The sequence below is a fragment of the Triplophysa dalaica genome, chromosome 4, assembly GCF_015846415.1.
Source record: "Triplophysa dalaica isolate WHDGS20190420 chromosome 4, ASM1584641v1, whole genome shotgun sequence".
Taxonomy (NCBI): Eukaryota; Metazoa; Chordata; class Actinopteri; order Cypriniformes; family Nemacheilidae; genus Triplophysa; species Triplophysa dalaica.
The window spans coordinates 10,843,238-10,866,084 of NC_079545.1; the positions used below are offsets into that span (position 1 = coordinate 10,843,238).

Sequence of the window (22,847 nt, forward strand, 5' to 3'; positions counted from 1 at the left end):
GCCGCCTCATCATCTCATAACCAGGGCTTCATTCGCGCGATTCGCGCAGCAAGTAGGTCTATTGGCTCTTTGCATTAACATATAAATCACTCGAGCTTGACACGCCATTCGCGTTTGGTCTGAACACAACATAACGTTACTGTGAAATTACCGCATCAAACGTGACGTGCTAACATGGATGCAGCTATGAAGCCGCAGGGTTTGCTTCAGGGAATATTAATTTTTAAGACGCTTCCCAATAGAAACATCGACAGGACTAAGGTTGTTTGCACCTTGTGCAATGCGGAATTGGTTTAAAAAAAACACTTCCTCTCAACAGGTAGTGGTCTAGCTTTAGTTGAAACCAGTAACATTTTGTATTGAGATCTAATGTATTATGGCACCTGTATGACATATCACTTGTTGCTCTCTCACTCATTGTAAGTCGCTTTGGATAAAAGCGTCTGCTAAATGACTAAATGTAAATGTACTGTAGGAGCTCTTCCAGTCTCAAGTACCACCTAAACGGAAATAATCCCTTAGCTAATGCGGAAGTAAACACAAGTTCATCTTATTGAACATAATTTAATTTTCATCACCAATTATCATAGTAGAACAGCTTTCTCAAGCAGTTTGTGATGCATTTTGGAAACAGGAGATGAGCCCCTGGTCTAATGCGCCACCTGGCTTGAGAAACCCGTTCTCAAAGACTTTCTTTTAGTCATTATTTGGGTAGCACACATATTCTGAATGCCTTCGGCAGAATTCAAATTTGCCATTTTAATCTAAATTAATCTAGATTAATCTTGGAATTAATCTAGATTAATCTTCGAATTAATCTAGATTAATCTAGATTAAAAAAAATAATCTATGCCCACCACTACTTACAAACGATTTTCAATTTCCAAGTTCAAAATGTATAGGATATCCATCTTTGTATGTAATAGTCTCTAAGTTGCAAACTCATATATAGAAATGTTCTGTAACAAAACAAAAGTCAGTTCATCCAAATGTATTAAGTGAATTTATGGTAAATATTTCCTGAAAAACAAACGTTTCCTGTGTGTCTGATTTTAAATCTAAAATAGATTCTCTTATTCGTAATATACTTTCAATGCAGTAAAAAAATAACCACTCACAAAAATGTACTCAATCCCCTATATTGTGTTCTATGTGCCATTCATCATATAGGAAATATAAAATGGACGAACAAAGGCTGATTTTAAGTACCACTTCAGCGTCTTCTATAATGTTGGGGGCAGGATGCTTCAGATTCAAAGAGCATCAATGAGAACAGCAGATAAGAAGATGCAGTGTGAAATGAACAAAGAACTGATTGAGACAGATGTTGACAGATGAGCATGCATAAAGGTCAAATTCTAAGGATATAGAAGTATTGCATAAAAATCAAGCTTTCATAAACATCCAAGAAATAAGTGAGGTTATTTGTAAGTTTCATCAGACACTGGCAATAAAAAAACATTAATATATATAAAAAATATAGCACATTTTTATGTCACGTCCATAACGCAAAATGTCATGTCCATAACGCTGGACGGGGAAAGCAGGCAGCGGGCCAAACCACTGTGAGGCAGGGGGGAACTAAATTGTTTCTTGTTTTTACGTTTGTATTTTTTTTCTAATAACACAATTAATTTAGTTATACATGAATATATTTATCACAATAGACAGTGCAAGTTTTAATGATTTGGGGGATCATGGTGAGTGAATGACAATATAATTTTCATTTTTGGGTTAACCATATCCCTTTATAGGCATGATTTAAGCTTTTCTTAGTACTTTATTGGGCAATTCTCCCAGGAAAAGCCCGCCCACTGCAAAACGAAAGAAATAGCCCGCCCACGCATCAACTGACGAGCGATAGGAAGACCCCCCTACCATCAGATTTTGCTGCACTGCATCATGATTGGCTGGGCTAACTGGGTGAAACTAAGTCACATGTCTGTGTTTTGTTGGCAATCGGCGCATATGTGCATAATGTTAACAACACAAACTTTTAGTGAATGAATGTGGTGACGTATTGTGTGCTCGTGATTTAGTTCCTCCCCCCAACCCGCAGCCAGTGTTGTGAAAATTACGTAATACATTACAGATTACTTGTTACTGTTAAGTTATCCCTTCCCTTACAATATTACTGTCCCAGAATTGTAATACGTTACATGACTCCTGTATTCCTTTGAGTTATTTTCACCAAAAAAACTACAGAAGTAGAACTTAACATCCTAAAATTTTTTTTGGTATTTTTGTATTTTCAAAATACATTTTGCCAATCAACCTTTATTAGACTGCTGATTTTTTTATTAACCAGGCTGTACAAAAAATGTTAAGATTAAATGCATTTAAATACAAAATACTGTTACAAATTAACAGTATTTTGTATTTCAAATGAATGTATTTGAAACACTGCAATCTAATAAGTGGGTTGATTGGCAAAAAGCATTGAGTTTGAAAATACAAAAATCATAAGATTTAACACATTTAAATACATTTTTTTATAGGTATTTAAATACAAAATAGTCCCATCCCATCACTGAACTAGATTATATATAATTCTAGCTAGTCATCATGTAAACGTTAGCTTACCTTGTCTTTGCTGCTGGTCACAGGGATCTTGCCAGCTTCCTGAAAGCAGCCCAATGACCCCTCAAAACCCACCAAAAGGGAATTCTGGTGTCAAATCAAAGTTCGGAACACCCAAAAGACGTTTCTATTGCTGTATTTGCTTATCTGAATGGTTTCCTAGGTATTGTATATATTTTTTGTTCTGTTGAACTCAAAAGATGTTTTCGGGGATATAGGAAAGCAAAAACTTCTGGGTCACCTTTGACTGACATTATAATCCTTTCTGCTATGGTAGTCAGTGACACCAAAGAATTTTCAGTTTGTAACATTTTACCAAATATATTTGTGTTCAACCGAACAAAGACATTTATACAGGTTTGGACGAACTAGAGGGTGAGTAATCCATAACAGAATTTTCATTTTTGTGTTGGGTGTCCCTTTAAAAAGGACCAAATGTGCTCGAGGCCACGCACGGAAATGGACGAGAAAGTGTTTTGCATATGTATAATGTGTACACGCACGTCAATGTTTTAGTTGTTCTAGACTGCGTATAGCGCTGCTCAAACGTGATATTTGCAGCCGGAAGAATCAAGTGTTGTACACTCACAAGTGATTTTTTTCAATGTGCAAGGTGACATGCACCCGACGAAACATTGGTAAAAACATAATTTGAATGCATTGTCTAATACCACCACTATGTTTTTCTCTTTGGTTGAGCTGAGCTACCGAGTCCCTCCCTGTACTGTAACGCATGCATTGCTGAACATGTACCGAGTAAAATATTACTGAAAATTGATAAATAATGCCTTACACTACTGCGTTACAGCAAAACGTAATATGTTACTGTAAAGTATTACTTTGGTAACACATTTCTCCCAACACTGCCCCCACCACACCCCGATGAGGTCGCATTTTACCGGAAATAATCGTACATCTGTATCTATCTTTTATATGCGATCAAATTTAACATTCTCGTCTTCAAAGATACAAAGTATGCAATACTAGTCCTACTCTATAGGAACTGAAAATGAATAAGAGATTGACTGAAACTGCGCGTTCAACGGGACATTTAATACATCAGTATCTGTTAATACAGGATGTTTTTTGTGCCCTTGCTGCTCTGTCCCATTAAAACAGTGTCACGACATGAACAAACACAATATATTTAAGCATATTTACAAATACATTTTAACAAAAATAATTCGTTTTTTATAGCTTTGCTTGAAGTAGATCTTCTAAATGGACTTAACTTTGGCAGTGAAATAAAAGAAAATGACAAAGATCAGAATGTGTGTCCAGCTGATTTTTCTTTATTGCCAAAATCATTAGGATATAAAGTAAAGATCATGGTTGAGTGTTTGGCCTGGTACAGTGCCTTCAAAGGGGATTTTCTCAATATTTGCTTTTTTTGCACCGTCAGATTCCAGCTTTGTAAACTCACAAAACACCTGATTGTGTTTTGTGTGACTGAAACATCTGCAAATTACAAATTGTAAATCAAAAAGTCACTATTTTAATTCACAATTAAAGCAGGAACTGTATTTCTTGCTGGTTGCAAACTAACATGAAGCATAACATTAGAATGTCATTTTGGACACTCATATGTGAACAACTTATTTCTCATCACGTAGGCATGACACCACCCACTTCTGATATTTCCTTTTCAAAATATGTTATGTTATGTTTTTGTATGAGCATGTTTTGTACAGGTCATAAGAGTCCATAATCAAAGCTTTAGTAATCGATCAGGTGAGTAGTTATCATGGAAATATATGCCTTCACTTGAAGTGGTGCGATCCAGAGATGGAACAAATGGGGAACTATGAGAACTCTTCACATATTGATTTTTTTCTCCTGTTATATTTATTCCATTTACATTATGACCAGTTACCTATACCAAAATCAGAAATTCGTTATTCTGATACTTTGCATCTAAATGTTGTGAACAGCCTATTGAACTGAATGAATGAGGAACAAGCTGTTTTTAGCAACAAAGCCAAGCCATTTGTCTTGTTGACCACATGAGAGCGCTGTTCCTCAGAATAGCACATCAAAGCCTGCTGTTGCGTTCAAGGTCACGTTTATGAATTTATTCATCCCAAACATTCAGCACTTTTTTTGCACCAAATTCGTTTGTGCATGAAGTATTACTTCTAAATACATTACTATGTGTAAATGTTTTAAATATTGCACTCATAATGAAAAATTGCAGAAGCGTGCACGGAGGCGTTAAAACAATTTATCTTATACATCAAAATACAACTCCTTGCATTTCAGTTTTACTTCACTATTTCTTAAACGCACATTTGTACATTATATATTTGTATTTATTAATTAAAGTGTAGCAGCACTGAACCGATTCCTCTTGCAGTGCATTCTATTAACGTGCAAGGATTTCCACTTTCACTAGAAAAAAGTAGTACTTTAAGATGAGTTAATTAAGTTAATTAAGTTTTTCAACATATTACTATTGAGAGACTTTATCTAATTTAATACCATATCTAAGTATGTGACCTGGAACGCAGCAGCAGTTTCTAGAACTTGATGTTCTTTTAAATGTCTGACTTTAGCCTTTTGCATGCACTCTTACTTTTGTCCTTCCTTCCTATATTCAGTCTCCTTTAAATTTGATCTTATCACATATTCAACATGCACGCAATCACACAAAACCGGCAAACAGAAATAGAGAGATAAAGACAGCGGGAGGTTGCGATTGAATGATAAGCTGGAAGGAAACATCAGAACTGGACTGAAGGGAGAAGACAAAGTAAAAATAGCCCCATCATAAATAAGACTGTTGTGGAGATTATGATATTTCCCCTACCACACATTACTCATATTGTCAAAATTATTACCATATCAGTTACTAAAATTGTGTCTAAAATTACGCCTCTTATTTATAACTTGCGTTTGGTGTGGTATGACATATCCAAAGACCCTAAAGATGAATTACTGACAAGTGATTAAAAGGGGACACAAGGTCTCAACCTTTTAGGCTACTGTCGCAGCCGACTAGACATTCTATAGTACATGCACAGGGAACATTTGTACAGTGTCCACAAACATGTTTAAGACACTGTCAGCAGTATTCTGGTTTCAGACACGAGCGTTGCAACAATGGTATAATGTTGAGAGCTTTTGTGTTATTTGATAATACTGTCTATAACAAGCAATAAAGAACCAAAAATGTGATTCTTAATGTACTCTTTCTAACAGTACTGTACACCAATTCAGCCTAGAGGTGACACGTTTTCTTTTATAAAACATGCTTCGGCAAACTTTTTTTTATATCTGAAGGAATGCCAGCAAAGGGGATAAAGACTTAAGACCCACAGAGCACAGCCCACTGCTTCACAGCTCTGACACAGAGAGCAAACTGCTCCACATATGCCGTATTATTAAACGGGTTAGAGTGCAGAAAGAATAAAACATGAAAATATGACATGTACAAATTGCATTTGCTAAAATGCAAGATTTCTATGCAGTGGCGTGTGACAAAACAATGACACTTGCATCAGTCTGCAGCGGTGAGTTTTTTTACTGTGTTAAGTGAGAAACAAACACACTGTGGTCCTAAAATACGTGAAAGACAGCAAGCTTTTCTAAGTATATAGACCACCTCGGAAAACATAAACAATGCTGGTCCAACACTGTTCCAGAAGACCTTCCTGTTTTAGTTTTTTAACACGTCCAATACAACCAACAGAACATAACTGAATCCAAATGCTAAACAAATATCTTTAAAATTAAATTCTATATGTAATATGTGGAAAGACAAAAATGACGGAAAGCATTCTGGCCAAGTGGTTACATCTTGTGAAGTGGCATTTGTTTCTGTTTTTGTTGATAAGGCTCACAAGATTTTGATCAATTTATTTAATTGCAGAGCATGAATACAGATAGCACAGCAAATGCAGGGCAAATGGCACACCACCTTCAAGTTATCAGAGGAAGTTACTCGAATCTTCATCTGAAAAATTTGCAGAATCTAAAAGTATTTATCTTTCATCGTCTGCCAACGTCATTTATTTTTGTGTTCCCATGCACTATCGTTTTGCAAGTGTTTGTTGTTATATCTGCATGCCTCGTGTTCCTTTATTGATAAGAGAAATAGCACAAGCAGGAACTTGTGACATTCCATTCCCTGTGTCCTGAATAAGCACTTTCTTCATGTGACAGGATGTCTGTGTGCGTCAGAAAGAGTGGGGGAGGTTGTGTGGATAAACAATGCAAGCAAAAACAACAGTTATCCAGGTATTGCTATAATTAAAACTATAAGGGACAAAGAAGCTAGCATTGCATATTTCCTTTTTTATCATAGATTTAGTTTGCTTTAATAAAAGCAAACAAACATAAAAAAGTTTAATATAGTAGCAGTGTAAAATAATACAAATAGAATAAAATATATATATATTTTATTTATATAAAGAATTGTATTTATTATTTTACTTTACATCTTAAAAAGATGTTCAAGAGGCCATACAGCGCGACCCTGACACTTTCTGGGTCATTCAAAACGTGAGGACAAAGCAAGTACTGTATTAATAATGCATGCAAGACTCATTTCTCCTACGCAGATTAATTTATGCGATATCCTGTTGAATTCCTTCTTTTCATTGTAGGACATTATCTCTGTTAGTTTTAGCTGTGAAAAATGTCACTGTGGTTTTCTCAGTCTGCGCTTCACGCTAAACAAGGATGAAAACAAAAAACTGTGTGTGCAGTGCTGTAGTGTTCCATAAACAAATTCAGGAAAACGTTCACTTGTTTGCAAACATGTAGTTTGATTAAGATTACAACAAACATGTCATTTGTAAAGTCAAGAGCTACAGAAGCACAAAAAACCTCTCGCTGCGGTCTTAAAATGTGACCCTGGATCACAAAACCAGTCTTAATGCGGCCCTGCAACGGTGTTTCATGCATTCTGCCTTCTTTTCAATTTTAAACGTGCTGTCTTCTCATGCTTAACATGGTCAACTTGTCAAAAACGAGTCGGGCGTTTTACGTAGTATTTCTGTGCTCTATACACTACCCCAGCGATCTAACAGGTTTCGGAACGTTTTTTTTCGAACATATAACACTGTTTTGTAACAAGTTTTCATCGTCCCTTATTGGACAATTCTCCCGGAAAAGCACACGGCACGGTCAAACGGCAGCAAGGAGAGCAGAAGGAGTATGCGTATACGTCACTTGTGTGGAGGAGAGAAAGAGAGCATAAGTAGGCGAAGTTCAGGTGTTTGTTTGTTCACTGCATTTGGATGATGAATGTTATATTACCGGAGGATATAACGCTGGATTTGGAGATGGTTTGAAAGTGACATATGATGCCGTCCCAGCGCTAAAAGATGTCGGAAATGACCTGCTTGCGGTGAATGAAACTCATGTATGTGTTTTGTTGACAATGGGTCCGCACTGGCTTTGGTTCAGCCTACCCCCCCCCCCCCACACGCGCCGTATGTTTTCGGAAACAATCGTATGTTGTACTACACCTTCTTGCTGAATTAGTTAATAATGCACATGAAATATTTGTTTGAGTTTAAATGTTGTTTGAGTTGTTTGAGTCAATAGTTATTTAATACAATTGAGCATTTTTGCGTATTTATTTTGGCACATCTGTAGACTGTACAGGAGTGGACCCTGCTGCAGCACTGTTCCATGCTGGGCCACAGCAGCAGACAACATCTTAAATGTGATTTTGGAATGAATGAATGACAGAATGAAGATCAATAGGCAAGCTTATCTCATTTCCTACTGTCGGACTGACAATGTTCGCTCTGTGGTTCAAAATCTGATTGGTCATCATTTGCTGTTCAAACTGAATTTGAAGTAAGCACAACGCAACTGAAATGGTTAATAGCTAGCATGCCCCACCTTTTCAAAGTAAATGAAAGTACAGTAGTTAAGCATTTTACGAGTATATGTACTTTACTTGAGTCTTTATATTTCCGCAGACTTTTACTTTTACTTCATTACATTTCCTGAACAAAATGTGGGCTATAGTTTTACTTTGATACATTTACCCTAAGCATGTTCGTTAATGCAAAATAAAAGCAAAGAAACAGAACTGAAACAGACGAGTCGGCGATCAGGTCACCATGACGATGCTGAACCAATCATTAGTTAAAGCTCAATGTGCAAGGGCAAAAAGGTGCTCTCTGCGGTTAATTTCAACACAAGGTTTTCATGTCCTGCTTCTTTTAAAGATGAACAGCTAAATTTTCAGTTTTAATGAATTATCAAATGACTGGGTTGTAAGGGAAATGCAAGGAAAGAAAGAAGTAAGCGCCATACAAATTTATTCAGATTTGGTCCAATTTGTTCTCTTAGGTCCTGTCTACCACTCTTCGTTCCCCTGCCAGCTTTCCCAGTGTTTTCACTCCATGGACTCTTATTCACCTCACCTTTGACAGTCACGGACTACACTCCCCATTATCCTTTGCACCAGTTCGTCACCATCTTTGATTACACCCACACCTGATCTACTTTCCCAGGACACTTTATATTCCTTGTGTTTTTTTTCTGTTCAGTGTCAGGTCTAATTGTAGGTTGTTTTGTATCCCCGTCACACTGTAGCGCTGACTCTCCGTGGATGTTTACCTTGTTAATGCTGTACCCATTGGATGTTCATTGTTACTCACTATAAACTGGATTACCACTACCTGTCGTTGTCATTGTGTCTGCCTTCATTGTGTACCATTACACTTAGAGGGATAATATTGGGGGTGGAAGGGAACTATATGCTTTACGTTTCTATGATGAGTTTTCGCAGATCTTTAGTCTATTTCATAGCCTTTAAAGTACTACAGCTTATTTACTTCCATTTGCTCAAGCACATTTTTTCTTTATTTGCTTTTTCTGCATTACTCCTCATGCTCAGATTTTAAAGGAAACAGACATCCATTTAGATACAAAGCCCTTACAATGGCAAAGTTTTACTGAAAGTATGGCAGACACTTGGTTTCGCTTCTCAAGTTGACTGGTGGGGAAAACGTGAGAGAACAGATAACCTCAGTGTTTCAGCGATCATCAGAAATGAACCTCCTTCATGTTAGTCATCTTGTGAAACTATCAGAAGAGACACAGAGTAGGTTATAATGGATCAACATAAGGCCATGAAGCTAGCATTAGCTGTTTTCATTCATTTTTATTTAACTCATAGAGGCTTTGTTGAATTTCAATACATTTCTGGCAAATTTGTACATAATCGTCAGCTAAAGTGTTATTTAAATGTGTTTTTCTTTGGTATTTGTGATTGAAAACAAGTTTACATTGCAGGCGAATGTTTTGTTAAATCTCAGATTTAATGCATCAGTGGACATTAAAGCTTTTCTCACCTTCTATTTCTAAGCACATTCTGCACAATAAATCTCAGCTGCTGTGTCACATATGAAAGAGTTAAAACTTTTAAAACTTTTTTAAACTCCCTTTGTAAGTCTTATAACAATTGTGCTGTACAAAATAAAAAAAAGATTTCATTAAAATAACTTTTAGTGAACATATTGCGCAAAGCTGTTCTAACCCTCAGCGATGTCCATTTTTAAGCAATGCTTGCCATGTTCTGTTTCTATATTTTTTCCCACGGTAGATGCCATTTGTTTTGGGTGTTATCTAAATGAGAACTTTCTTGTCTTTATGTTTCTATTTCAGTTTTTATGAAAACAATCTGACTATCACAATCACAATGCATTATGGCTGTATAACACAACTGTGTTGATAGTCTTTCGTAACAGCATGACTAAGATTATGGATGGTGCATTGGTGGTTCATGTTGCGTGTCCATACATTAAATTAACTAAGCATCAACGACAGCTTAGACTGTTTCTGAGAAGTAGAAAGAAGGACATGTGAGAGAGTCACAGACAGATACTGTAGCAGAATGTGTGATTTTTCGCACTTGCCTTGAGAGCACATCGAAGCTTACCGCTTGTTTAATATAGACAAATGTGCTTTGTAGCACTTTTTTATTTTTAAAAAGATTTTATCAGCAATGAGCCATTTGAACGTTTATGCATCACTTGAAGATCAGAACACATTTTATGACCAATTTATGAAGAAATCCAAGTAAGCCCAAAGGGTTCACATACTTTTTCTTTCAACTGTATATAACATTTGACATACATTTACATTCTCTCAGGTTTTGGATGCAATTGTTCAATTGTTCTCTGTGGAATTGTTTTCTGCCTTCAGTGATTAAATTGCAAAAAAAATATATTTAAAAAAAGCAATTCAACACAGAACAAACACGAACAAGTGAAAGCAAGTAAAACAACAAAAATATTATAAAAAAGCTATAATGCCAGTAAATTCCAGATTGTGAGCTTCATATTTAAAATGTAAAATTTTATAAATGTTGATAGAGTATACACACATGCCCATGTAAATAAACACATATATTTTGTAATGCTCTCCGGACAAAATACTTTAAAAGATAAAACATATCACTTCTATTTAAAAACATTTTATATTCGTATCAACTGCAAAAACACAAGTTTTTAGATTTGTTGGAGAAAAATTTGTAAGTAAGAATTAGTTGTATTTACAGTACATTCATTCATTTTTAGCTTACTGAAAAATCTGGCTATATACAAAAACACCGTAGATAAAAAGGTATTGCTTATAAATGATTTATGTTGTATTTCATGTAAAGACTCATAAACCTTTACACTTTTAGACTGCTGTGGACAGTCTATGATCCCCAGAATAGGTAATGGAAGTTCCTCTGATCCCGCTTCTGGTCTCCTCATCAATGGCACTCTCAATCTTTGACAGGAATGAATAACATTTCTTCTTTAAATCCTTGGCCATGAATGAATACAGGAATGGGTTGAGACAGCTGTTTGCGCAGGCAATGGTAGCGGTTACATATTGCGCCGAGTAATAGCCTGGCGTATTCTTATATTCACCCAACTCCATTACGGCAACAATATGAAATGGCATCCAGCAGAGGAAAAAAGTCACGATCAAAAGGGTCATGATCTTGTAGGGCTTGTTGGATTTGGATCTGTGGTTCTCTCTAAGTTTACGGATCAGGATGGAGTAGCACAAGCAAATACTCAGGAATGGAATCAAAAACCCGAATGAAAATCGAATGAACACAGCAGTTTGGTGATGTCCCTCATGGTCGTTATAACACACCTTGTATGTTTGTTTGTCTTGGATTTTTCTGAATCTCGCCGCTGGTATACTTAACAAAGCCGACATGACCCAAGCAAACACAACAACAGCATTGGCTTTGGCTATAGAGCGATTATTCTGAGCCCACACAGGAAACCTAACAGTCAAGCAACGATCCACACTTATGATGACAAGAATGAAGATGCTGCTGTACATGTTGATAAACATCACAAAAGATGTGAACTTGCACATGAAGAGTCCAAAAGGCCAGTTGTCTGTGACTAATTTGACAATAGTTAAAGGAAGGGTACTACAGAAAATGAAATCAGACATAGCCAGACTCAGATACCAGGTGGTGTTAACTTTCTTCTTCATCTTGAAACCAGCAATCCAGATCACCCCTCCATTTCCAATGATGCCAAGCAGGAAAATGATAACATTTAAAATAACCGAGAATACACATGCTGTTTCCCTGCAATGTGCATGATTTCCTTCTGAATTGTTTTTGTTTACATACGTGTAGTTGTGGTCCAAAGTGTAGCTGTAGTCCAAAGCGTAGTCGTCGACTTGTTCGTTGCTTTGTCCTACAATAGTTGAGTTCATGATCACTCTATTGCCTGGAGTAACCAGTTAGAAATGAATGGATGGAAATGTTCTGTAACAAAAACAACATACGTTTATTTTAAGAATGAAATGTGACTAAGCAGAGACAGGGTTGCAAATTTTATAATATTCCGTGTAGCTCAGTTGGTAGAGCATGGCACTAGCAACGCAAAGGTCATAAGCTCAATTACCGTGGAACAAACAAACTGCACTGATAAAAATGTATACATTGCAATACACTGAGAGTTACTTTGGATAAAAGTGTCTGCCAAATGTTATTTCATAGAACACATGTAATTGTGGTCTGATTTGGCACAATTTTAAGTGAGCAATTAACACACAACTGTATTGTTTTTTGGTCTAGCGCCAAATATCTTTCTGAACTTTTCATGCGGGTATTTTTGTGGATATGTAAAATAGAAATGTTCTACTCTTGAATTTTCACTACACGGCAGTTTTTCTTTTTGATCACGCCACTTATGACAAGTCAACAAAATGTATAACCATTGCAAAATCTCCCATAGCTTCGTATCATTCTTTTTGTAAACGTTTGTAATGCTCCATGTGAGAAAAGAATACATCAGCCCTTAGTCTAATAAACTCAACCATAAATTTTACGAAATTAAAATAATTTGTTAAAAGCACAGCCATTTCAGTTTTTTTATTTACAATTAAAACACATTTCAAAAGGGTCAGATTTATTCAAATTGACTAGTATTAGACATTATTTGTAGAGAGTGTAATTTCAAAATTCTACTTGGAAAACATCAGTTTATATTTAACCTATTGCAGCATGTTTTTTTCTGAACATGTAAATCAGATGCATTTAATGCACTTACTGCTCTGCGCCATTAAAACATTCTCTCATCACTTATATCACTGATGTATATTTGTCTTATGACTTAAAGCAATACAGAACTTACCTCACAAAGTACTGTTAGTCTCACAATGCACTTGGCAATGCTTCACATACAGCTGGTATGATACACTTAGTTCCTCTCTGAGATGCAAATGAAAGCTCTGAGAAATGAGATGGTCACACTTAACAATTCCCCTTTAGAAATTAGCTGAGGTTAAATGTGAGATTGCATTGGCAATGTGTGCAACACGTTTACTGCCTTAACCATAATGACGATGGTGCTGCTGGGATGAACGGCACAACATTTTCAGTCAAAGAAAAAAAGTTTATTACCAACCATAAATGCTTCAGTTTCACAAAATGTTAATTATAACCATAAACTGTACACATATGGTTTTGTTAAGGCAAATGCTTTCAAATATTAAGTAGAATCAATGTGGTGCCAAAGGTACAGACTGCTGGCATATTCATTGCACCTTTTATTAACATTTTATGAATTTAACAATAGAGTTGAAACTCAGAACTCTTTCAACCCACAAAAACTGCTGAAATTATTAATAATTCAATGGACACAGATATTGTCATGTAATTAACACATGAAAACATTTTTACAGTACTGAGGTAAACAGTCCACCATACATGAGCAATTCATTTGAATTAAACATAATGAGAATTTATTTCTTTAAATCATTCAAAATATAATGCTATACTTTAGGGATGTAAATTTTGGCCTACACTGATAATTCTTTAACATTGAAGCCGATAATATTTTGGCAGATATACAGTATCTAAATATTACTATAACATTTTCTGAGACTAAAACAAAAGGCAAAAAGTGGGCAACCGCTAATATTTAATATATTCACTGCAGGAAACAAGGTAACCATTCGTTCTCTTTTTTCCCCTGAAAATCATGTACCAAGTCTACTTTACACTAGTTAAAGATGCTTTAACTTTTAAACTTTTCTGGTATATTTTTTTAAATAAACAAATCAGATGTTCTTCTATAGCAAACCAGAAAGTCTTCTCAATAGCCACAAGTCTATCAGGTTTTAAGAAAGAAAGCATTCGGACAGCAATCGGCTTCAAACAATATGCAATTAGAATTCCTATAATTGACATATTCATAAATATCTACACACTGTACCTACATCAGCAATGTTTTGCTAATAGCAGTAAGTGAATGATCATGACAGAAAAACAGCACTGTGAGCAGTGTGCACCTAAAAGAGGAACAGAGGAAAGGATTCATAATTTATCGGCCTGGTTTTATTATTAGGCCCATACCGATAACATTAAAAATTTACATTTATTGGCCGATATCGATATGGCCGATAATTTACTGTGCATCCCTACTGTACTTTCTAATGTGAATTATGTGCATGTACAGTATCAGTCATACTTTAGATATGAGTGGATGCTCTGGCATCTACCGAGCTTGAGCGAGATAGGTATCGACTCATTGTCCGTCCCTCCTCACCAATGGCATTCTCAATCTTTGACAAAATGGAGCTCTTGAAATTCTTTCTGAAGTCATTTCCCATGAAAGCATACAAAACAGGGTTCAGAAAGCTGTTGGCTGTTGCTACGGTGGTTCCAATTCTCAGGCCGTGAGTTACGACCTCATTCAAATTAGAGCTGTGGTAAAGTTCAATGAGCACAAACGTGTGGTATGGCAACCAGCACAGGAAGAAGGTGAGGATGAGAACCGTCATAATTTTAAACGGTTTGCTGGATTTTGTCATGTGCGAAGCTCTGAGTCTACAAATGATGATGGTGTAAGAGACGATGATGAGCAGAAACGGAATCACAAATCCAAAAATAAAGCGACTCAAAGCGATGGTTTCGTGAGTGTACGGGGATGTGTAGGTGTTCATACAGCGGTTTGTCCCTAAGTGATTCTGGACGTCACGGTATACCATCGAAGGAATGCTTAGGGCTGCGGAGACAACCCACGCAAGCACAATCATAAGCAATGCTTTTCCGATAGTGCGATGATTCTGGGCCCAGACCGGAAACATGACAGATACACATCGATCAGCGCTCATGATGACGAGGAGGAAGATACTGCTGAACATATTGAGGAACATGACAAAGGACGTGAACTTACACATGAAGAGACCGAAGATCCAGTCGGGCATTACACTGTAGACGATGTTGAAAGGCAAACAGGAGCAAAATATAAAGTCAGACACAGCCAAACTCAGGTACCAGGTAGTATTGACTGACTTCTTCATGGCGAAACCCGCAATCCAGATAACCACGCCATTTCCTCCGATGCCCAGCAAAAAGACGATCACGTTGACCACCAGCAAAAACAGGCACATAACCTGAGTGAAACATTTGGTGGTGGGGACGACAAAAGAAACCTCCTCACCTATAGTTTCCGAATTATTGTAGAAGCTGTTTTCGTAACTGTTTTCGTCATAACTATTAAACACAAAATCTGCTGACTCCATTGCAAATCACGTTGATGTCCTTGAATTCCTTTAAATGCAAAACATATACATTTTATTGAAGTGTTTTAGTCATAACAAAACCAAGGTTGCCAAGAGTATCATTTAAATAAGAAAAAGTGTTTAGTAATCAGTAACTTCATAAACATTAACTAAAATTTTTAATTTAAAAAAGTGTAAATTCAGTGTAGATGAGAAATATAAATTGTTTTAATGACCCTGAATTAAAAAGTTCAACGGTCAATTTTCAAAACGCATAAATGTAAAATATAACAAGACAGTTTCTTACCTCAGTGTCTCAAGCATAACCGTGCCAATACTGATCTCTCATCTGATAACTTTGAGCTTTTGTATTAGTGTCATACTCCCTCTCTTGAGCAATATTGTGCATGACTTCAGATGCAGTATCAACTTCTGCTAAAACACTTCCAAAACTTATTTTGTTTTCCTCATCAACAACATCCCCCTAATTTCACTTCTTCATTGTACTTTTAGAAAAACGTACTTCATAGAAGACAGATTATGACACAGAAGTAACCTATAGACATATAGAATTTATGTGGTGAAAATGATAAAGGTTGACCCCTATCTCCATATATGCCCAGTTTTATAAGTAAAAGTGCTTTTTTCTTTTTATGCCCGGATTCAGGTGAACCTTCTGACGACCCCGTCTAAACATAAAAGAGCAAAGTATTAAAGTATTCATTGGAAGAAAAACAACACAGACAATTTTGTATTCAGTTTAAATTTAATCCAGCTTAACTTGAGAAATGCTTATTACAGTCATTCCTCTTTTTGGACAGTGACACAGTTGTGGTGACAAGCAGAACTCCCCTACACACAGTACATGATGCGTGTTGACTGATGCACCAAAATGTTGATTTTAAAGGTCTAGCGTATGATATTTAGCGGCATACCTGTATAGTGGTGAGGTTGTGAATTGCGACCAATGGCTCACTCCACCCCTCCCCCTCCCTTTCAAAGCAGTATGGTAGCTGACACAGAACTAAGATGCATCTTTTTGATGTGCAAAATAACTATAATAATATTTTTGTCTAAAAACAAAACATATTTTCTTAAGGCATTTGCTAATCAAAAAAATGCACTTTGACCAAAGAATTTGTACAGGAAAACCAGACCAAAATACCTTGTATTGACTTGTGTGTTTATGCGCAGGTGACACCACGTTTGATCTCAGGAGGCGCCAATGAATATTAGCTACGTATCAAATACTTTCAAGATATTGTATTTTGTATTTTTACTGTTATTAGCATTTATCACGAACAGATAAAATACTGATGCATTATAAATCATAATAAAGTACAGTTTGTTAGCATTTAATAAAATTGTCATGGTCATGGTAATGGTAATGCTTTTTTACTTAAAAAATTAACAGAAAATGGAAAAGATATGCTACTAAACTTCTTTTTATTCTACGGGCAGTGCCGTTATAACACAACAATAACAATAAATATTTCACAGCAATGTCAATACATTTTTTTTTACATAATAAGTTACTGTGTTCTAGAAGTATAATGGTAAAGTGCAAGTGCAATGAGCTGATGAATGACATTACACTGTCAGAGTCCTTAAAGTGCGGGATGTGTCCATATTACGAAGTCTAATGGCCTGGGGGAAAAGCTCTTCTTGAGCCACTCTGTTTTGGCCACCCGAATGTGGAAACAAGGCCACAGTGTACAAGACCAAAGTAGAGAAGAGAATTTGCAGGGTCTTTAATGATTTTGACAGCTCTTGCTTTGTATCGCCTGTTGTAGATGTCGAGCAGAAAGGGGTAAGCAGACTGCAGATGCACTCAGCTAAGCGACTACTCTGTCTGCATCGCACGCAAGCTGCCCTGTGCGACACTACAAAAGTTTATCAAGCCCCATCCAGTGGGGACGATTTCTGTTTAAAATAGGTTCTATACTTGCTTCAGCAAACAAGCCGAAACTTTCGCAGCTCTCAGAATTCCCAAATGCTGAAAGAAAAGGCATCTGTGGGGGTATTCAGCTAAAAATAAAAAATTAGGATGACCTAGCAACCATCAACGTTAACATATACAAAACAACAGGGATAGTTGTAGGGAAAGCATTCAATGACTATTCGAACAAAACTTCCTCAGAATCAAAGAAAGATCAAAACTAAAACACAAACAATGAACAATGTACAATGAACAAACCACCACCGAGGAATCAGACAGAACCCCCGCTTCAGATGAGCAGCTAGAACAGAGACCTTCCTAACCTAGAACAAACAAAGGACCCCCATTAACACTTCTACTGTACTGACATGAGACAGAGATTCACAGCCCTGGAGGTGGAGCTGGTACAGCTCAGAGAAATTACTCTCTCTCTTCAAACTACACAAAACTCAGACCAAACCAGCAACAGCTCCACAGCCAAGCAAAAAGAGAGAGGTAACATCAGGAAAGAACTGTCTTCGAATAAGGCTGAAATGAAGCAAAGAAATTAAAAGATGTTGCTCTTAACCAGAGCACCAAAACCACCTCAACAGAGCAAGGCAGCACCCACTCAGACCAGAGATGAACCACACAGCACATACAAAAAACAGCCAAAGACTGGGATCACATCCTTACCATAAAAACAACCTGCTGCCTACACCCTACACATGCAAAAGAACTCCAGCAGTGTCAGCTATGCCCAGAAAGGGGGGAATAAACTCCACACCGACATGTGCACAAGCTCCAACAGCCGAGCTAAAAGACATCCATCTGATCCTGAACCTGATCTGCTCACACCTACTGACTTAAGACAAAACCTGCAAATATAAATAATACCTTATTGGTATCAAAGAATTTACTATATCATGTTGGAACATTCATAGCCTGAGATCATCTGCTGTTGGACTGAAAAACCTGTGAAACTGAAAGCTTTTGAATTATCATCATCCTGCAGGAGACGTGGAGCAGAGGAGATGGACCCACTGGTCGCCCTACAAACTACAGAGAATTCATCATCCCATCCATCAAACTGAAATCGTATGCCAAACACGCAAAAAAATTGCTTAAATAACCTTGGTGGATGACGTAGTTAATTACACATACTCATGTCTATAAAGATGCGTGAAACTAAAATATCCTCAGGTTCAAAGTTTGTCTGAAAGGACGTCCGAGGACGCCCACAGTGCGGCATTGAGGCGCAGCATCTGGTTCCTGCCGCTTTTTAAGGGAACAGGGATACGGCAAAGTAACCTGAGACGTTACATTTTCTTTTACATTTAGTCATTTAGCAGACGCTTTTATCCAAAGCGACTTACAAAGACCTTTAGGGAGCAATAAGCGATGTGTCATACAGGAGCAATAATACAGTAGGTTCCAATACAAAGTTACTGGTTTTCAACAAAAGCTTGACCACTACCTGTTGAGAGAAAGGGTTAGAACACGTGAGCCCAGAGTAGCTAGGATGTCAAGGCTATAGAATTTGACAAATGTGTGCGGAGAGGACCAGCCCGCCGCATCACACACTTACTGCAAGGGGGAACCATGGGTTTCCATGGGAAACTGACTCCATGGGTTTGAACGGGGTACCAACCAGAACCTCGAGCCCCATGAAGGGACTGTCGGTCTAGTGAGCGGTCTAAATCGCTTAGCTCCACGAATGAAGCGGATGACTTAAGGGTCTAATATTTAGAACTTAATCTAAAGACAACTAGTCTAAGAGAAGACTTCTTCCCACAACAGAGAAGCGCGCACACACACAAAACGGTCCTTCAAGACAAAAGAACCTGAGGATATATTTGTCTCCCGTGTGCTTATTGACATCAGGTGTGTGCAATTAACCTCACCCACAGAGGTTATTTAAGACAATTTTTTAAATAATGTTCCCATAGCGTTTAGAAACGCAGCATTGAGGGTATCTTCACCGATTTAAATCCAAACTCTCTCAGAGCGTTCACAGACAGGTCCATCAACCCCATTATCAGATTACAGTAGTAGTGATTACAGTCAGATTACAAGTAAAATTAAAAGTCACTATTTTAAAAATAACTCAAGTGAAAGTAAAAAAGTATTCAAAGACAAAACTACACAATGTATCTGATTATATAGGCCTACATTCATAAAATTGATATTAACGGCAATATTTTAATATTATATTTTAATCAACATTATTATCATAAGCAGATATCTTTGCAATATGTACTAATGTACGATCATTAGTGAACAAAATGGATGAGATTCGACTTCGCATCATCAACAATAAAAGACTTTTGAACTGCAATGTCATGATCTTCACGGAAACATGGCTACACAGCGGCATACCGGAGAACGCTATTGAGTTAGCGGGCTACAACACACACCGGGGCGATAGAACGGCAGAGGAATCCGGTAAGACAAGAGAAGGTGGATTGTGCATTTATGTCAATAAAGCTTGGTGCACGAACTCTGTTATTGTCGGGAGACACTGCTCGGCTAACCTTGAGTTTCTCATGGTTAAATGTAGACCGTTTTATCTGCCACGGGAATTCACTTCCACCATTATAACGGCAGCTTATATTCCACCGGATGCTGATGCCAAGCTTGCTATGAAAGAACTTCATGCAGCCATCAGTAAACAACAGACTGCTCACCCGGAGGCTGCATTTATTGTTGCGGGAGATTTTAATCACTCTAACTTAAAGACAGTGCTCCCTAAATTTCACCAGCATGTTTCCTGCCACACAAGAGGAAACAAAACTTTGGATCATGTCTATACAAACATGGCTGAAGCTTACACCGCGACCCCCCTCCCCCACCTGGGTCAATCTGATCACCTTTCTTTGTTCCTCACCCCCAAGTATTCACCTCTCATTAATCGTGTGAAGCCATCACTGAAGACCATCAAGGTGTGGCCTGCGGGGGCAGACTTAACACTCCAGGAAAGGTTTCTACACACAGACTGGAGTATGTTTGCTTCTCAGGCCACCAGCGGCTCTCACACGGACATAGACACCTACACCTCCTCTGTATTGGACTACATCAATACCACCATTGATAGTGTCACAGATCAAAAGCAGATCACCATATACCCGAATCAGAAGCCATGGATGAACAAGGAAGTGCGCCTCCTGTTGAAAGCACGCAACACCGCCTTCAGATCAGGTGATGCACAGGCCTATAGTACTTCCAGGGCAAATCTGACGAGGGGCATCAAAAAGGCCAAGCACTGCTACAAGTTGAAGTTAGAGGAGCATTTTACCAATTCTGACCCTCGACGCATGTGGCAGGGCATCCAGGCCATTAGTGACTACAAACCCAACCACTCCATCCCCATAGCCACAGATGCTGCCTTTCTGAACAAGCTTGGTGACTTTTATGCACGCTTTGAGAGAGACAATAATGAACCCGCCACCAGGCTCACACCTTCTATTGACCTCCCAATCTTCACACTAAACTACACAGATGTTTACACTGCACTAAGCCGGATAAACGCACGCAAGGCTGCTGGTCTTGATGGCATCCCTGGTCGTGTACTCAGGGCATGTGCGGAGCAGCTCGCTGGGGTCTTCACGGAAATCTTCAAACTGTCCCTCGCCCAAGCAGTTGTTCCAGCATGTTTCAAATCCACCTCCATTGTGCCCATTCCAAAACATTCCAGCCCGACATGCCTGAATGACTACCGCCCTGTAGCACTCACACCCATTGTTATGAAGTGCTTTGAGCGGCTGGTCCTGTCACAACTAAAAGACTCTTTACCATCCACACTGGACCCTTACCAATTTGCCTACCGTAGCAACAGGAGCACAGATGATGCGGTGTCCATGGCGCTGCACTCCGTGCTCACACATCTGGATAATAAGGACACTTATGCACGCATGCTGTTTGTAGACTTCAGCTCTGCATTCAATACCGTCATCCCTTCCAAGCTAATCATCAAACCTGGAAACCTAGCCATTAACAATTCAACCTGCAACTGGATTATGGACTTCCTGACGAACAGGCCTCAGCTTGTTAGGTTAGGCCACATCTGCTCCACCACCATCACCCTCAACACTGGTGTACCACAGGGCTGCGTACTGAGCCCCTTTCTCTACTCCCTTTTCACACTCGACTGCAGACCTGTGAATGGATCTAACTCCTTCATCAAGTTCGCAGACGATACAACAGTGATTGGTCTCATCAGCAACAACGATGAGACTGCTTACAGGGAGGAAGTACGACACCTGGCCACATGGTGCTCAAACAACAACCTGCTCATTAACACCTCCAAGACAAAGGAGATCATAGTGGACTTCAGGAAGGCGAAAGGAGGCACACACGACCCCATCCACATTAACGGGATGGCTGTTGAACGTGTTTCCAGTTTTAAGTTCCTGGGGACCCATATTTCGGAGGACCTGTCCTGGACCACCAACACCTCGTGCCTGGTCAAGAAGGCTCACCAGCGTCTCTTCTTTCTGAGGACACTGAAGAAGAACCAACTGTCTTCAACTATCCTGGTGAACTTCTATCGCTGCACGATAGAGAGCATCCTGACCAACTGTGTCACAGTCTGGTACGGGAACTGTTCTGTTGCTGAGCGCAAGGCACTGCCGCGGGTGGTGAAAACAGCCCAGCGCATCACAGGGACTACACTCTCTTCCATTGAGGACATCCAAAAGAAACGCTGTCTGCGTCGAGCTCGCAGCATTCTCAAGGACTCCTCTCACCCCGCTCATAGACTGTTTACTCTCCTGCCTTCCGGCAGGCGCTTCAGGTGCCTCCGGACAAGAACCAGCAGACTAGGAAACAGCTTTTTTCCCAGAGCTGTTTCATTATTGAACTCTGCTCCCCACTGATTCCACTACCCCTCATAACTTTAACTTTAATGCTGCTATTACATTGTTTACATTGCACTACAGGGCTGCCATGCATGACTGAACTGTACACACCAGTACTTCATGTATCTGCTCTATCGGACTGTTTACACACACATCATCATTTGCACTCTATACTGCTCACTTGCACACCAGGAATATTACACTGAATGCTCATTTGCACTAATGGACTACTCTCATAACTAGATTACCTCATCTAGTGCACTGTAACTTTCATAACTGCATTACCTCATCTACTGCACTGTAACTTTCATAACTGCATTACCTCATCTACTGCACTGTAACTTCAATAACTACACCAACTTCTCTACTGCACTGTAACTCATCTATTGCATCTAATGCACTATAACTTCAATAACTGCATTAACTCATCTACTGCACTGTGACCTTAATAACCGCATTGACGCATCTACTGCACTGTAACTTCAATAACTGCATTA

General features: G+C 38.4%; 2 protein-coding genes across 2 annotated transcripts; both read right to left on the reverse strand.

Moving 5' to 3' along the window:
* Window positions 1–10,427: 10,427 nt before the first annotated feature.
* Window positions 10,428–13,337, reverse strand: LOC130420089 (chemerin-like receptor 1). The gene is made up of 2 exons (XM_056747175.1): window positions 13,203–13,337; window positions 10,428–12,331 (listed from the first exon to the last, which is right to left on the reverse strand). Exon 2 carries the CDS (start codon window positions 12,277–12,279, stop codon window positions 11,230–11,232), a length of 1,050 nt encoding a protein of 349 aa, XP_056603153.1. The 5' UTR covers window positions 12,280–12,331; window positions 13,203–13,337; the 3' UTR covers window positions 10,428–11,229.
* Window positions 13,338–13,449: 112 nt separating this feature from the next.
* Window positions 13,450–15,953, reverse strand: cmklr1 (chemokine-like receptor 1). The gene is made up of 2 exons (XM_056747174.1): window positions 15,884–15,953; window positions 13,450–15,625 (listed from the first exon to the last, which is right to left on the reverse strand). The coding sequence occupies exon 2, from the start codon at window positions 15,595–15,597 to the stop codon at window positions 14,542–14,544; it is 1,056 nt and encodes a 351-aa protein (XP_056603152.1). The 5' UTR covers window positions 15,598–15,625; window positions 15,884–15,953; the 3' UTR covers window positions 13,450–14,541.
* Window positions 15,954–22,847: the final 6,894 nt, after the last annotated feature.

What these genes read in the sequence shown, in the direction of transcription:
- cmklr1 (XM_056747174.1), bottom strand. Translation starts at nt 15,597, where the DNA reads ATGGAGTCAGCAGATTTTGTGTTTAATAGTTATGACGAAAACAGTTAC.
- LOC130420089 (XM_056747175.1), bottom strand. Translation starts at nt 12,279, where the DNA reads ATGAACTCAACTATTGTAGGACAAAGCAACGAACAAGTCGACGACTAC.